General features: G+C 43.0%; 1 protein-coding gene across 3 annotated transcripts in view; it reads left to right on the plus strand.

Annotated features, from left to right (window-relative positions):
- The first annotated feature begins 2951 nt into the window (after positions 1 to 2951).
- LOC140726443 (short transient receptor potential channel 3-like) overlaps positions 2952 to 18292 on the plus strand; it is a 140055-nt gene continuing 124714 nt past the window's right edge. For 2 of the 3 annotated variants that reach the window (XM_073042850.1, XM_073042851.1), the window contains exon 1: positions 2952 to 3366. In XM_073042850.1, the coding sequence (XP_072898951.1) occupies positions 3209 to 3366 (158 nt within the window). In that variant the 5' untranslated portion in view covers positions 2952 to 3208. Of the gene's footprint in view, positions 3367 to 4116; positions 4169 to 18292 lie in introns of those variants that run through there. The other variant, XM_073042852.1, reaches the window with a different exon arrangement.

The following is an 18292-nucleotide window of genomic DNA, read 5'->3' on the forward strand; positions in this document are numbered from 1 at the left end:
TGCACAGACAGGTATCTCCTAGTCTCCACCCAGCTAACAGGACTCACCTGCCACTCACTTCCAAAGCATAACCTGCAACCTGTTTAAACCCAGCTCTCATCCACGGTCCTTGTTCACCCATTGAATCAGCCATTCTGAAGGTAGCCTTTAGTTACCTTGTTCTCTGTTGTGTTTAGTACCTGGCCTCCCTTGTTTTCAGGCCCCTTGTGGCTTATAATTTTGCGATTTATTTGTAAATCATCAGTTACTGCAAAATCCTCTCTGCTGCTCTACTTTTGGATCAAACCTCCACTACGATTACTGACAACCAGAGCCTGGAAAGACTGTGGGCATGAAACCCTGAATTTGTGACACTGATTCTGTTCGGGCAGTTTAGGCTCAGGCATAGCACTAACTGCTTGCTGGTGGCGCAGTGACATCAGCGCTGGACTCCGGAGCGAAGGTTCCCGAGTTCGGATCCAGTCGGGTCGCTCCCAGACACGCTTACCATCCGTGCCAGGTTGAGTGTCGAGCTCGCAACTCGGCCTCGTTTAAAAAGAAAGACAACTGCGCTGTGAGAAGGACATGGGGGACCACTCACAGAATCTTTCCTCCAAGACAACCACGTGAAAAAAAAAGCGGTCTGCCAGAATATGGCACACAAAAAAAAAGCACTAAAGCATTAAGGTATCTGAATAACTTAGCTATGGAACTTAGAAAGCATCAAATTCAGTCAGCTCTTGAGCAGAGGAGGTGAAGGCAGTATTGGTATTCAGTGAATCATTGCTCAACATCAAACTATGGGCTTGAACCAGCTGAAGGATGACTGCCTTTCCATCCAACAGGAAGCCGGCACGACGGATTTGCCACAGAAGTCAACAGCTGGGGGTATGGTCTCCTACTCCTGAATTCAGAGCCACAGGTAGTTTCATGACCTCAGCAAAGAGTGAGAATCGTGACTCATGTCCTGGTTTTTTGTATTCATCCTACTGCCCATACCTACAAGTTACAAGAAAAGGGACGGCCATGTAAAACTGAAATGCAAAGATGCCTCTTCTCACAGAATATGGTGGATCTCCGGACATTGCTTCCACAGGGGATTGTGGAGGCTGAATCACTGTCCATATTTAAAGTGAAGGTGGATTTTCTTTTAAGATTGAGTGCTATGGGGAACTAGCAGACAAGAGGAGGTGAGACCTGAGTAGGTCAGCATTGAGACGACAATTCCTGCCCCTATTGCTTTATGGTCTTTTTCATTATACTGTCTATCCTCCAGCTTATCATAACTTAGTTATTTCACAGCCATCTGCCTATCCATGCACTTTCTCACATCCCCAGCTGTTCAAGCAGCACAGATGTTTAACCACATTGTTGCACAATATTACCCCTCCTATTCCTAGTCATAATCAACAACTATCTAGTCAACACTGCCTCTGCTCCTACACACACTCGGTGGCCATGTTAATGGGTTCAGGAGTGGAAGCCAGTGTCGCCCTCTGCTGTCGTAGCCCGTCCACGTCAAGGTTTGATGTGCTGTGCATTCAGAGATGCTCCTCTGCACACAACTGTTGTAAGGTGTGGTTCTTCGAGCTACTGTCACCTTGAACCAGTCTGGCCATTCTCCTCTGACCGCTCTCATTAACAAGGTGTTTTTGCCCACAGAACTGCTACTCACTGGATTTTTTTTTTGTTTTCCACACCATTCTCTGTAAATTCTAGAGACTGTTGAGCATGAAAATCTCAGGACATCAGCAGTCTGAGATACTCAAACCACCCTGTCTGGCACCAACAATCATTCCACAGTCAAGGTCACCTAGATCACATTTCTTCCCCATTCTGAAGTTTGGTCTGGACAACAACGGAACCTCCTGACCTGTCTGCATGCTTTTATTAGTTGCGTTGCCTCCACGTGAAATATTTGCATTAACAAGGTGTACAGGTGTACTTAATAAAGTGGCCCCAGAGTGTGGTATTCTTCCTGCATATTGCCAGTGCATCCTTTGAAATGAATGACTATCTCTGGGTGATGTGGAGTGCCTGGAGAACTGGCGCCATGTCAGCCGGCGGTACAACCCCACGTGTGATGCTTGTTTTGACAGGCTTCATCAATGCTGGAGCTACCCGCCCTTGGAGTGAGGGCACATATCGTATAGCTGACTCACTTTATCAGCAGCTAATTGCAGTAATGCCCCCAGAAGAGCCCTGCTGGGATCTCGGGGAGGACGGCTGAGGCCAATAGCCACTTTCACCGCCAGCAGCCAGCGAGTCTTGTACAAAGATCTGCCAATGAATAACCGCGACATTCTGAGCTGCTTTAGGAAACAGTCAAATGCATTATCAGGAAACTAATGCTCCGCTTGTAAACCCAAACAGCATTATGATCATCTGGCCTTTCTCATTGCCCATCCCTTGTCCGCAGCTACATACACGTGAGGAGCAGACTGCTGCCGTTCCTGAAACAACCAGCTTCTCCCCTGACCGCACCAGCAGCAGCTGTGGGAGCGTCGCAAATTACACTGCGAATTGATTTGAAGTGTCGGGACATTCGTCAAGTTAGCACGATAAGAAAGCCCTTCTCAGTGGCACTTCAGAAAGCAGGATTGAGGCTAGGATACTTATCTGCTTGTCATCCCCTGAGCCTGGAGACTTACCCATCTCTCTCCACTCATGCCCTGTGCCCTTTCTCTGCTTTTACTGCGGAGCTCGCAGAAACTTGGGAATCCTCTTTCTCCACAGAGTTCCGAAAATTAATAATTGATTACCGTATTTGAATTAATAAGATGGACTTTTCTACCGAGCCGAGCACTCTCGTGTTTGCTCAAGGGTCTGTGAGTCAGGGCTGAGATTCTAATGCGGTATCGATTTTCGTGGCTTTTGACCCGCCTCCCACCTCCAGTACCAGCTGCTCAGACGCTTTAACTTTTCACCTGAGAGGCGAGTTGGTGTATCCACTAGCTGCGTTTGCTCGACGCGATGTCAGACCGCTGACCGTATGGTTGTGCGGCATCACTCGGTGTCAGAGGAGAGAGAGAGTGTGTGTAGGGAGGGGGGTGTTGATCAGAACCGTTGTAGGTTAGCCAGTGTCACTCTTCCCTGGTGAATCTGCGCCAGAGCCATCGGCACCAGGAGAAATCCCACTGCAGCGGGGTGCAATGAGTTGCGGCGGCCCACAGGAACGTGATTAATTCTACTTTCTATATATACCGGCGTTGACTATTATTCCGCCTGAATGTCAGAAGAAGAGAGAAGATGCCAGGTTCAGACAAGTGTGTCCTTCCATGAAGAAGAAAACAGACGCGACGGGAAAGAGGAGAACGGAGATCTTAGTTCGCATCATTACAACCCAAAAGCAGAGGACAAGAGTCTATATGGATATCCAAAAACCATGTATGTACTTTTATTTTCCGTTCATTCACAGACAAATCATGTTTTTTTCAATGAAAATCGAATTCATCAAATTCTAGTAAAGAAGTAGAGGAAATATTAAGCCATTTTGAAATAATTTTCCTTCGATGGTGCCTCGTTTTAATTTAAAAAGCAATACAACTTTTGTTGGATGTTGGAGATGAATAAAATGAGGAAATGCTGTGTTAATGTGGTCTGAGTGGCCACTGTAAGCTCAAATGTGTAGGCTCAACTTTAACGTGATCCCGAGAAAATTATCCCGAGAATAATCGTAAAATCGAACGGAACTAGAAGGAAACATTTGATTATCTAGCTTTAACCGCTAATCCCCTCGCTGAAGCTACCTGTATAAATTAGTAGTTGTGTATATTGAGGGCTTTGCTGCCGCGCGTTAAAATTCTAATCATTTAGAGTTATTAATTTTAAATAACTCGGCAACCTGTGATTATTTTATTCCTGAGTTCCTAATCTGAATGTACGGCTCAAGATGAAGGTTATCTCAATATCTCCAAAATATTCCTTCAGAAAATATGGTTTAATGAGGTGAAATTAGGATTTAGGTGTTTTACCCAACTGGAAAATTAGCGCCACCAAGCGAGCCAGTGGGTAAGCCCCGACCATTATCTATCTGTTCACTTGCCTCAAAAGCATCGCGACGCTAACAAATGTAAACGCACTCACTCAGATGGGCAATGGGAAGATTCACTGTTGCTTAGTTCAAGAGCAGATCGAGATTCCTTGCACCGAGTACCGGAGCGACGCCCATTCTGAGTCCACTGGACAGGTGAGTTTGCGATGCATTGTGAAGAGAGGGTTAACAAAGGATGATTGCCCTTGACTTAACTCTGCACTCGCCAACTGACTACCTGAATTTATCTGAGGCTTTTAACGAACTTCGTTTTTTTTCAGCCATATGTCTTCTTGCTAATATGAACTGATAAGACCAAGTCACCTTCCAGCTCTTGGTCAGAAACCTTCTGAGTTACTGTACTTCAGGTAATGTTAAATGTATTAGGAGTTTCTACTTCCACCTCCTTTCCAGCCAATGAATTCCAGACCCAGACCTCTCTTTGGATATTTTAATAATTCTCAGATCCCCTCTACTTCATCTATCATTCACTTTAAATCTATGACCCTTAGTAAAGCCTTCCCATTCCTTCTCTCTTTACCCCTTATGGTTTTGTGTACATCAATTTAATCTCCTCTCAGCCTCTCTGTTTCCTCCACTGAACTTCCCTGTCTTGGTAATAGTATGGTAATCTCCTCATAGACCCTCTGGTGCGATCATCCTCCCTGTAAAGTAGTGACGACAACTCTACACAGTAACCTGGGTACAGTCAAAGTAGGTTTTTATAGTTCTGGCAAGACTATCAGTGCCTTTATTCTGTGGCTTGACCAATAAAGGATAGCCGTGCATATGTCCTCATGACCCTTCTAACTGCCCGACCATATTCAGAGATCTGTGGATTGAAACAGCTGGCTGCCTGTGCCCCTCGACACTTATCACGATCCTACTTTTTTATAGAATGTTCCATTACTTTGCACATCTTCAAAGACACTACTTCACATTTCTTCAGAATGAATTCCACATACTGGATCTCTGACGGTCTGAACAGTCAATCGATAACCTCCTGAACTCTGCAACCTTGTTTCATATTTTCAACCCTTCAGCCAATTTTTTTGCCTCTTTTGTAAACTCCTTAATCATGTTCCCTGCATTTATTTTGAAATCATTATATATATATATATATATATATATATATATATATACACCTAACATGGGAATCCATGTTTCTGATCAGTTAGGGGCATTTGGTTTTGGGAGCAGTCGTGTTACATCCAAACCACCGTATTCAATGACATTCCTACCTAACAACATTAAAAAAATATGATATGACCTCTCCTTAACATGCCTAAGCTGACAGCATTTGATTATTTTAAGAATTTCAAGCAATAATTTATACTGTCCCTCAGAATTCTTTCCAGAATTTGGCTGAATGATCTGTAATTATTCAGTTCAACCATTTCTTTCCTATTAAATAAAAAAATCATGTCATCTAAATTCAAGCCCTCAGACATCTTGCCCTTTCTCCCTTCCTTTTCACAGCAGCATAGGTACATGTTATCTTACTTGTTCTGTTTTTCATTTTTAAAAATTCTTAACCCCTTGATGTTTGCTAGCTCCCTATTTAAATCAGATTTATTAGTATGAATTATTCCTTTTTCACTATAACATCTGCATCATCTCTCTCTTCTGGGAAGACATACACACACACACACAAAGTACCTAATTATAGCTCTCCTCATTCAAGGCACCACATTTTTGGAAGGATGTGAAGGTCCTAGAGAGGACAATAATTTACAAGAACAATTCTGTGAATGCTGCACATCTTTTACAAGTATAGACTAGTGTATCGGGAACAGTTCTCCTAAGGTCAGAGAAGGTTGAAAGGAGAATTGTTAGGTCAGCTTAGAGAGTAGAGAGAAATATTCCTTAGTGGAAATAGATTTAATGCAATTAGCAAAGGATCCAGGGAAGCTATGAGGGAAAATATTTTTAATGCAGTGGGTGGTTACGATTTGGAAGTAAGGTGGATCCAGATTCAGTTGTTCTATTTTTACAACAGTGAATTGGATATGTGAAATAGAAGGAAGGAAGATGTGGAAATGGTGAGGAATAAGCAGGTGCCTGGGTTTCTGTTTGAAGAATTGTCACTGGCTTTATGAGTCAAACAGCATCCAGCTGTGATGTAACAATTCCATGTTTTTATTTTTGTGTTTTCTGCCTTCTCAAAGGATGCTTTTTGCTATATAAAAAACCGTAAGACCATAAGACATAGGAGCAGAATTGGGCCATTTGGCCCATAAAGTCTGCTCTGGTTTTTGATCAGGGGTGACTTATTTTCTCTCAATCCCATTCTCCTGTGTTCTCCCCATAACTTTTGATTCTCCTTATCCTTAGGTACCAATCAATCTCAGCTTTAAATATACCTAATGACTTTGCCTTTGTGACAATGAATCCACAGATTCACCATCCTCTGGATGAAGATACCCCTCCTCTGTTCTGAAGGAACACCCCTCCATTCAGAGGTGGTGACTCTAGTCCTAGACTGTCCCACTATTGAAAACATCCTCTGCACATCCACTCTATCTAGGTCTTTCAATATTTAGTAAGTTACAATGAGATCCCTCCTCATTGTTCTAAACTCCAGCGACTACAAGCTCAGAGCTATCAAAAACAGATCTCATATGTTAACCCTCTCATTCCCAGGATCATTCTCATAAACCTCCCTTGGACCCTGCCCAATGCCAACACATCCTTTTGTAGATTTGGGGCACAAAACTGCTCACAATACTCCAAGTACAGTCTGACTAATGCCTTATGAAGCCTCAGTATTACATCCTTGTTTGTATATTCTAGTCCTCTTGAAGTGAATGTTAGTATTGCATTTGCCTTCCTTACTACCAACTCAACCTGCAATTTAATCTTTAGGGAATGCTGCACTAGGACTCTCAACATTTCTGAACCCACACACCATTTAGAAAATAGTCTATGCCTTTATGCCTTCTGCCAAAGTGCATGCTGATACGTTCCTCTACACTGTATTCCATCTGCCACTTTTTTGCCCATTCTCCTAATCTGTCCAAGTCCTTCTGCAAACTTTCTACTTCCTCAAGACCCGCCTCTCTGTCTATCTTCATAACATTTACAAATCCATCAATTCAGTCATCCAGATCATTCAAGTAGTGGTCTCAACACTGACCTTTGTGGAATCTCACTAGTCACCCACAGCCAACCTAAAAAGGCCCCTTTTACTTCCACTCTTTCCCTTCTGCCAATCAGCCAATCTTTTGTCCATGCTGATCTTTCCTATAATACCATCTTGTTTAGCAGCCTCATGTGTAACACCTTGTCAAAGGTCTTCTGAAAATGTACACACCTACTGCCACTCCTTTTTCTATCCTGCCTGTCATTTCATTAAATATGTCTAACGGATTTGTCAGCCAAGATTTCCCCTTAAGGAAACTATGTTGACTTTGACCTATTTTATCATCTGTCTCCAAGTACCCTGAACCTCATCTTTAATAATAGATTCCAACATCTTGCCAACTATTGAATCAGGTTAACTGGCCTATAATACCCTGCTACTCTTTCATTTATTATGAAACCAGTAAGTGTTGGAAATTCTCAGCAGTTCAGTCAAAATCTGTGGACAGAGAAGTAGCTAATCTTTCAGCCTCATTGCTTTTCATCAATTCCGTTTGTTTCTTTCTGTCCTTATCCTCTGAAAAACATATATTTCACTCTAGTGTGGAAATATATGTTCATATATTTTAATATTCAGTTGTTTGTATTTTGCATTATATCCCTTTTTCATGTTACCTATGTATATGTTTCTAACTATCCAGGAAGTGAGGGCTGAGGGGATTATCTTCATTTGGAAGTCCTACACTTTTCTTTGATAAGAGTCATCACTAAATATTCTACTTAACTTCTGTGGTGAGAACTTTGATTTTAGCAACATTTGTTCCTATTGGGCTTCATTTCATACAAATCCAGCAGTTGTATTGTCAAAGCTGACTTATCAGCTAATCATATTAAACAAAATTATTACGAGTATTAAACTAGAAAGAAGGATGCCAAACTTCCTTTTAAACATTGTATTTAGTGATAAATAAAGATATGATATTTTTCTTCTACTTAATGTACAGATTATGGATATCTCTCACTAAGTTAGTATTTATGGCCCATCCTGTTCACCGTGGAGAAGCTGTTGATGTAAGGTCACTTTAAATAACTGTTGTCCTTCTGGTTAAGGTAATTCAGTAGTCATCAAGTCAGAAGTGTGTGAATTGGAAGGAAATATGTGGCTGGTTTGATTTAATCTGCTTTTATGTGAGAGAACATGTTTGGCAATTTTGCACATTCTCAGATCAGTGCCAGCTCTGCTGGAAAAGCATGGATACAGGAGGAGTAATTTGGACTGCATATCATCAGAGTCACAGCCAAGATGCTGTCTGGTCTCATAAGCCATGTCCCATAGCACATAAAGTGAATCAAACTGGCTGATGACTGGATTCTGTGATGATAATAATACCTGGAGAAGACTGATTATGAATCAGACAGTCTATATTTCTGGCTGAAAATGGCAGCAAGTGTTTCATCCCCATTGAGGATTAGAATAAGCTTATATCCTTTGCAATGATGTAGGGTTTGCTGTTCACGGAGTTCTGAACTCAGACGAATATCCTATGCCCTAACTCAGTTGTCCCGAACCACCGGTCCGCAAAGCATGTGACCCCGCCCTAACTGATATAGATAGTAATGGATACCCTGAATAATGGGAGATTATACTTGAGTCACCTACTCTTCAATGGCTAGATCACTTCCCTGATTATCCTCCACGGAGAGTTTAGCTGCCAATACACACCATTTGAGTGGTGAGCCCCCCTTTCCCTATCAAAGAGGAGATACTTCCACTAACAAAATAGCTTAAGCACATTTCATTTGTTTTTAGTGATACACATTTTGATAAAATTCTTAAAACATTTATAACTCACTGAGGATTTCTATCTTATAAAAAATTTCTAAATTACATACAATTCAAAAGCACAAAGGATTTCCTAAACACAAGTACAATTATTATAAGTTAAAAAGACATCCTAATGAGTTGCAGGCCAATGAGTTGTCTGTTGCAGAAATCAAAAGCAGAACAATGTATTCTAGTCTTCCATCTTTCTGCCATTCTTCTTGTCATTCCTTGACCATTCCTAACAAGCCTGACTGCATACTGTTTTTTGCTTCTTGGTGACTTCACATGTGTGTGATGTTTTTCATTTACATTTGTCAGGCCAGGTGAATATAGTGTTTAATTAAGCTGAAACAGGCCCCATTGTTTTCTCTTGATTAAATAAAGGGCCAATGAAATCCCTTTTGTTCACTTGTTTATGACGAGAAGCTGAACAAGGAATATTGAATGGAAGTTTAACTTATTCAAAAACAACTCTTTGACCCCTGGAAAGTCAGCTGTTGTGTTAGAAATCTCAGCTTGGCAAAGAACCCCCAGGATCCTGGACAGTGAACATCCATCACACCTCTCCCTCCTGATAATTATTTAATTGTCAAACTGAACGATGAGTAGGACCAAAATAAAGATGAGCACTCAGCAGAAACAACACTCAATTGCGCACCGATGATGTCAACTCGGCTGGTGACAAAACACTTGCGACCTAACCTCCAAGCTCGGAGAACAACCCTACAAACAAGAAGCCAACCCGAGCTGCCCCCTTTCTCCTTCATTTCAAACATCCTTCATCTTGGAAATAAATTCCAATATCTATGGAGTATGGAGCAACAACATATAAGTTACACTCAGTTTTAGAAACAAAATCTGAAAGTGCATTCACATTGATTTAGAAGACATTTAGAAATTCTAAAATAACAGCTCTTTGTTATACTGATTTGCTGCATTGTCATGGATGTCATCTTTTTGGGATAAAATTGCATTCCTATTCTGTTAGTTCAGCTGAATACAATAGACCACACGGTATCACTGACGAATCTTAGTGTTCCAAAACCTTCCTTAAAACAAAATTGTCATGTGCTATAATTTTCCTAAATATTGACCATAACTAGCTTCAAATGTAATAGATTTTAAATCTGAGACTTTCTGAAATCAAAGCTGAGTTTATTGTCATATGCACAAGTACAGGTGAGATGAAAAACCTCACTTGCAGTATCACAGACGCAGTATTATATATGGGTTTGTTGACTAGTATGTACAAGGACTAGGCATCAAGCTGCAGTGTCGCAGGGGAGTTGTCGGGTCTCTTTTATTACATGAATGTGTTCTTGGGTGTAACGTGGTAATGTGTTTTAGTAGCTTGCCCTTACATTAAATCTGCCTTGCTATGCTGTATTCACGAGTATTCATATACAGTTAAGAGACAATTAGACTTGAATTGAAGAAAAGCATAAATTAAACAAATTACACACAATTTTGCAAGGAAATACAATTAGAACAAAAAAGTCCACTTTAGTGCAAAGTGGTCAAGGTTGTGTTGGGAAACTAGTGATTAGTGTTTTGCTAGTTGGTTTAAGAACTAAGTGATTGAAAGGCAGTAGCTATTCATGAACTTTGTGGTGTGCAACTTAAGTCTTTCTGTCAGGCTTGGACAGGTAAGAAGCCCCCAGTCTCCTCCCAGCTAACAGAAGTCCCCTGCTGCTCGCTTTCAATTCCTTACTTGCAGCCTATTTAAACGCAGCTCTCATCCACAGCCCTTGTTCACCCATCGAACCAGCCAGCCCCAACCAGTTGCTCCTAACCTCCAGTTACCATTCCTGATGAAGGGCCTCGGCCCGAGACTTTGGCTACTCTTTTCTCACGGATGCTGCCTGACCTGCCGAGTTCTTCCAGCGTTGTGTACGTATTCTTTGATCCACAGCATCTGCAGTTGTATTTTTGTGTCTCCAGTTACAGTGTTGTCTCTGATGGTTCGAATTTCTTCTCTCTTGTTTTGTGGCTCCTCATGACTTATTCTTATTGAAAGCTGTTAGGAAAGTGAATCGTCTCCACTGCTCTGACTTTGGGTCAAGCCTCTGCTCCATTTCCACAGGGTGGGTGAAGTAGCTATTGACTCAACAGAGTTTGCTTATCTAAAGGAAGTCATTTGTCAACATGAGCGCGTGATCGAGAAGCAGCAGGAAGCCACTGACCATCTGCTCGCCACTCTCAACCAACCCTCTGTCTCGACTCAGCAACCCTGCACCAGTCATCCTCCTTTCTGGGAGCCCTGGGTTCCAGTGTCTGAACTCCTTGACAAATCCCAACCTGACGCTGCAACTTCCTGTCACATTGTGTCTTACATTTCAAGCTTCAGCCATCTCTATTTTATGGACAAGTTTGCCTTCGTCATCTCGTTCTTGGCTGGGTGAGCTCTGACTAATTCGCACTATAAGATCCCCACCTACAATGTGTATGAAGATTTTAGCACTGGGATGTCCCATGTTTTTGACCACCTGGGAGGTGGAAGGGAGGCAGTGGATTAGATACTTTGCCTGCATTAAGGCTCACGCTCAGTACTGGATTACACCATCAAATTCAGGACCCAACGGCAGAGTGCGGCTGGAATGCAGAAGCACTGCTAGCCATTACCGTCACAGCCTCTCGGAGCATTTGAAAATGAGCTGCCTACCCAGGAGATGACCACGGACCTCAGAAGCCTCATCACTCTGGCCCACCATATTGACAAGCTTCTTATGGAACGACCCTCCAGACCATCAGCCAGCCCCCAGTCCCATTCCCAGAACCATCTCAGGCTGCAGGACCCTCCTCAGCAATGCCTCCAGAACCCGTGCAGCTAGGGGGAGATCCCTTAAGGCCTCAAGATGAGCACGAGTCCCCTTGGAGAAACAATTGGTGCATCTACTGCGGAGCAGCTAACCACCAATCCATCAAATCTCCACTGCATTCAGGAAACAGCACCACAAAGTAGAAATGAGGGACCTTCCATCTGGTAAGCTCTCTCCAGTCCTTTGTTTAATCACAATAGCTGGATTCACTCTCTGTCCTCCTGACCCCGACGGCTTTACGTACACAGGAGGCTCTGGTGAATTCCGGCACAGCAGGCAACTTTACGGACTGGACTGTGTGTGTGCGACTTGGACTCCTGACCAAGTCTACCTCTCATTCCTCTGCATCACGGCTGTTGACAGATGTCCCTTGGGGTCTGGGATAGAGCATGCACGTGGCCTGTACTCATGAGCCTCAGAGGGCACTGAGAGTCCATCCAATTCCTCCTTATCAACTCGCCCAACTTTCCTCTCATGTTCGGTTACCCTCGCTCTCCACTCACAACCCTCACTTCAACTGGTCATGCAGTTCACTGCTGAGTTGGGGACCCACCTGCCTCAATCCCAGTTGACTTCACCCTGTAAATCTGTGGAGACAGAGGAGTCCCTTGACCTCACCAAACTCCCACAAAATGCCACGACTTAGCCATTACCTTCAGAGAAAGAGAAGTCAGAACCCTACCACATGACTGCCCGATTGACCTCCTCCTGGGCACTACACCTCCCTGAGGTCATCTCTTCTCCCTCTCCCCTCCTGAGAGCCAAGCCATGAACAGCTACAGCACAGCTTTATTCAACCATCCCTGTCCCCAACCAGTGCAGGGTTCCTCTTTGTCAAATAGAAAGACGGGGGTGGGTGTTCTTTGTCCCTGTATTGACTATCATGGACTCAGCAAAATCACTTTTGAGAACCCATACCCTTTCCCCTTGATGGATAGTGCATTTGAAACACTCCACAGGCCCAGATCTTCTCCATACTGGAGAGTGTACAATCTGACCTGAATCTGCCAGGGGGATGAGTGGAAGACAGCATTCATAACACCCACTGGCCACTACAAATACTCGGTGATGCCTATCAGAATTTCCAATGGTCCAGCTCTGTCCCAAGCTTTCATTAACAAAATTCTTGAGGATTGCTGTACAGATATGAGTTTGTTTACCTCGGGGACATTCTCATCTTCCTCAAGTGCCCCCAAGAACACGTAAAACATGTCTGTTCAGTCCTGCAGCATTTTCTGAAAAGCCAACTATACTGCAAGTTAGAAAAATGCAATTTTCACACCCCAGTCATTTCCTTCCTGGGTTATATCCTTTCACCCCAAGGCATATCCATAGACCTAGAGACAGTGCATCCCATCATTGAATGGCTCCCTCAAACATCTATGTGCCTTCTTGGGCTTCTCCAGTTTCTAGTTCATCAGGAACTACAGCCAAATCACCGTTCCTCTCATCTTCCTCATCAAGTCACCTATCTCATGGTCAGCTGCTATGGGCCATGGTTTCAAGGAGCTCAAGAGATACTTCAGTATCACTCCCATTATCTACCATTGGAACCCTTCTAGATATTTAGTGGTACAGGTGGATACATTTGGCATGGGTGCTGGGGCCATCCTGTCCCAGCAAGGACTGGATGGAAGACATACCCTTGTGCTGCCTTCTTGCGCAATTTCAACTCTACATAATGCCTTCATAGAGTAGGAAACAGGGAGCTACTCGCCATTAAATAGACCTTGGAGGAACAGAGACATTGGCTGATGGGAAATATCAAGCCCTTCCTGATCTGGTCTGACCACCAGAACCTCATACCCATTCGACAAACTTGACAACTTAAACCACGCCAGGCTTGCTGCGCCCTCTTCTTCCAACGATTCAACTTTACCATCTCCTACCAACCCAGCTCCAAGAACACTGAGGCAGACACCCTGCCACAACTGTTTATCTCAGCTGAATTTGTGATTGACCCTCAGCTCATCATTCTATCCTTCCAGAACGTCTGGGACCTTGAGAACCAGACCGTCAGGCCCTGCAACATGAGCCTGCTTCAGCCAACACACCTGACATCCACATGTATGTGCTGGTGGCCATGATCTCCTCACCCCTGTCTGGCTATCCAGGTGCACAGCAGACTCTGGATTTTCTGTGACAGCGGTTTTGTTGTCCACCATGATGGCAGGAGTATGTCAGCTCATCACTGCCTGCCCTCAATATGCCCAGACCCTTTCCTCCAAACAGTGATTCTCTGGGCTTTTGTAGCTCCTACTGGTCCCTCAACGCTTGTGGTCGCACATCACCATGGAATTCTTCATGGGTTTGCCACCTTCTGTTGGGGCTACAGTGATCATACCAATGGAGGACCAGTTCTGCAAGCAGGCCCAGAGATTATCTCCAGAGTCTCCCTCAGGCTATTGTTTCAAACCAGAGCCCACAATTCATCTCTCACTTCTGTTGAGCCTTTTGCTCCCTCCTCTGCGCCTCAGTGAGTTTGTCCTCTGGCTATCATTCGCAGACCAGCAGTCAGTCAGAAAGAGCCATTCAGCAAGTGGAGAAGTTTCTGCGATGCTAAGCTGCCTTCAACCCTTCCACATCGAAGAAGTATCCCTTCCCACGGAGGAGGCAACAGTGGAGGTCCTGTCCGCCAACACCCTGGTTTGCCACTGCCAGAATGCTTGGAAGAGGGCATGGAATGCCATCCTAGCTGCCAATTAGCTGCTGACTGCCGGCAGACCAATCACTAGTGGTATCTAGCCAGACTACTCCGGCCTGGTGACTGTATCTGGCTGTCTACCTGAGATCTGTCCCTGTGCACCAACGCCTGCAAGCTCACACCCTGGTTCATCATTCCCTTCAGTAGCACCCACCGCATCAATCCAGTCACTTACTGTCTCCAGCAGCCACCACCCCTCAGGATGACACCTACCTTCCACGTGTCCTGCCTCAAGCCTGTTGCCCATGGAGGCAGCACTCAACCGACCTGAGCCTGCACCTCCAGAACCTACAATGTGAAAAGCATTCCAGCGTACACTGTTGTGTTCTTTATACGTACCGTGGGTTACTCGTAAAGACGCATATTCTGGAAGAACATAACTAGAACTTTTATTTAACAGCAAACAGCAAATCACATCCTAACTACAAGCTTCTCGATCACTCTGTCAGTTCTGCGCATGCTCATAGCTCCATTCGATCACTTTCTGACACGTGACATCACCACATCTTCCTTAAAAAGAAAAACAATGAGCAACATTAATCAAAACAAATGCATAATTTAACATGTCGCTATCAGTCTCTCTGGGGGTTTACGAACATGAATAGATCTTCTAAGTAGTTCACTTTAGTGTTTCATTGTTATTTTCATGTTTTGTCTGGTCTGCATCAGTTAACTGAAACTTTGAAGTTGGCTCTTTCTTAAGGTCTTTGCGAAGAAATTGCAATTCATTCATTAACTGTCTAATGTCTTTTTTATGCTGAGACTTCATTATTTCAATAAAACTTCTCAATTCCTTCACTTGTGCTTTCACTTCTTCGATTCGATCCTGATTCTTGTCACTCTTTGGCTTCAGATCAGTATTGAACTGTACCGGCAAGTTTGGTCTCTGTCCTCCTCTTTTCACCAAATTCAGTTTCTCACAGGCAGATAGACCCAGTAATGACTGTACATTTTTTAGCACTACTGCAAATGAAAGCGTATGCTCAATATTTTTGTGTGATACTTTTGCCACACATGTTCCTTTAACTGGAATGTCTGCACCTGAATACCCGGTCACTTTTATATTTGTCTGATGTAACTTTGGTCTTGGCTCTAATAAATTAAACTCAGTTTTTGCAAGAACATTTACTTGTGCTCCAGTATCCAGTTTAAACAGAATACTGTTTTGGTTCACTTGCAATGGAATAGTCCAGTCACTCTTACTTTGTTTGTTTTCACAAAGCACATCGATATAAAACTCCTCACATTCATTTTCAAGCACTGCATTTACGTGTTTTATTTCCTTTGTACTTCTGCAACAACTTGAAAAATGATTACTCTTATCACAGTTGTTGCACACTTTCCAATACGCTGGACACATTTTAGGTCAGTGCTTCTGCCCACAGTGATCACAAAGATTTTTTCTTTCAGATGACGTCTTGCTCTCTGTCGGTTTCGTTGCCCCTTCATTATTTTTTCTAACATGTTCACAGTTATTCACAGTGTGTACGCTGTAGTTCTTAATAAAAAGCTCTTTTGCCTGCAACTTCACGGACTCAGAAGCTTTGCAGAGAATCAGATTTACATCTGGTTCTCTTAACAGTCTTTCTCACAGAGCATTATCCAGAATGCTGCAAACAATTCTGTCTTTAATGAGAGAGTCCGTCAGCTCTGCAAACTGCATGTTTTACTGTGGTTTCTCAACTCGGTAACAAATTGATCAATTGTTTGACCAGCTTTCTGCTTGCATGTACAGTCGGCCCTCCTTATCCGTGGGGGATTGGTTCCGGGACCACCCATGGATACCAAAATTCGCGGATGCTCAAGTCCCTTATTTAACATGTATCAGTGCAGTGGTCTTTAGGACCCAGCGGAACCCTGGACTTTATTTAACATGTCTCTGTGCGATGGACATTAGGACCTGGCAGCGAGCTCTGAATCCGCAGTGTTTCTGTTCACGAAAATAATCACGATCGTGATTGAAAATAAGGTGGAAGTAATAAAGCGATCAGAAAGAGGTGGAACGCCATCGGTCATTGGAAAAGCATTAGGCTACAGTCGGTCAACGATCAGAACAATTTTAATGGAGAATGTGAAAGGCCCTGCCCCGATGAAAGCTACGATTATTACTGAGCAACACAGTGGTTAAATTATTGAAATACGTATGTTTCTTAAGTATTTTATGTGCATAGAAAGGTAAAGTTTGTACTATATACTAAGAAAAACGTCTGACTAACTGACGCTAAATAATACCAGATGTATGTGTTCTGACTTCAAATCCGACTTAAAGACGGACTCAGGAACGAAACTCATTCATAACCCGGGGACTGCCTGTACTTCAGAGTCATTTCTAGATTACTTACAATACTTAATACAATGTAAATGCTATGTAAATAGTTGTTATACTGTATTGTTTAGAGAATAATAACAAGAAAAAATAGTCTGTACATGCTCAAGCAACGAGTGCTGGAGAGAGAACTTCTGGGTTTTCCCGATCTGCGGTTGATTGAATCCGCAGATAAGGAGGGCCGACTGTAAACAATTTATACAATTCATACGTCACATTGCGCTTCAGTATGCAAAACGCTTCAAACTTGTTGATTATCGCTTTTAGATTTAAATTATCTCCATTCTCAAAAGTAAAATGGTTATATACCTCAATTGCGTCATCATCAATCACGTGGAGTAGAATCGCAGCTCTTGTTTTTTCCGATTTATTTTCTGCTCCAATCGCCGATAAATAAATTTCAAAATGCTGTTTAAATCTTTTCCAGTTTTCAGCTACATTTCCAGTCAGCTGAAGCATCGATGGGGGTTGCAAAATTTCCATTCTTAAAGCTGTTAGCAAACAACGAAAAAGTTTGCACTCTTTTTTTTTGATTATCTTCGCTTCTTCTGTGTTAGCGAAATGAATTAATCTTCCAGACCGATTTCTGACACCATGTAGTGTTCTTTATACTTACCGTGGGTTACCAATAAAGACACATATTCTGGAAGAACATAACTATAACTTTTATTTAACAGCAAACAGCAACCACGTCTTAACACACAAGCTTCTTGATCATTCTGTCAGTTCTGCGCATGCTCATAGCTCCGTCCAATCACATTCTGGCACGTGACACATGACATCACCACATACACAGGCCTCTGATTTATAGATTCACATTGTCATAGCGGGGTGTGCAGTACACTGTTGGCTGGGAAGGGTACAGCCTGGAGGAGAGATCTTGGGTGCCACACAGTTTCATCTTGGATCCATCACTCATTGAGAAGTTCCACCAGAACCATCCATATCACCCTACGCCATCAGGTGCTGGCTGTAGGAAGGGGGCTCCTGTCAGGCCTGCACAGCCAGGCAACTCCCAATTCCCACCCAGCTAACAGGAGTCACCTGCCATTCAATTTATACCCATAACCTGCAGCCTATTTAAACCCATCTCCCATCAAAAGTCCTTGTTCACCCATCGAACCAGCCAGCCTCAACCAATTGCACCTAGCCTTCTGTTACCTTGTGGCATGTGGTGTTTAGTGTCAGCTCTCTCTTGTTTTGTGGCCCCTTGTGGCTTGTTATTTTTTGCAGTATATTATTAAAGTTGTCATTCATTGCTGAATCATCTCCACTGCTTTGTTCTTGCGTCAAGCCTAAGCTACATTTCTTGACACTTTCTGTACCTCCTGCCTAAAGATATAAAGGTATGAGGTAAATGCATGCTTTTCTTAAAAAAGGTGTGGTAATCCCAATAATTAATTTCAAATGTGAAGAGAGTATTATGACAGAGGTGAAGTGCTATAGGTATCATCGTTAAATTACTCATTTAATTTCCCAAGGTTAACTTCAGACTTTGCTCTCCAACCATAAATCAATCAAACTC

Source organism: Hemitrygon akajei, chromosome 4 (assembly GCF_048418815.1).
Source record: "Hemitrygon akajei chromosome 4, sHemAka1.3, whole genome shotgun sequence".
Taxonomy (NCBI): Eukaryota; Metazoa; Chordata; class Chondrichthyes; order Myliobatiformes; family Dasyatidae; genus Hemitrygon; species Hemitrygon akajei.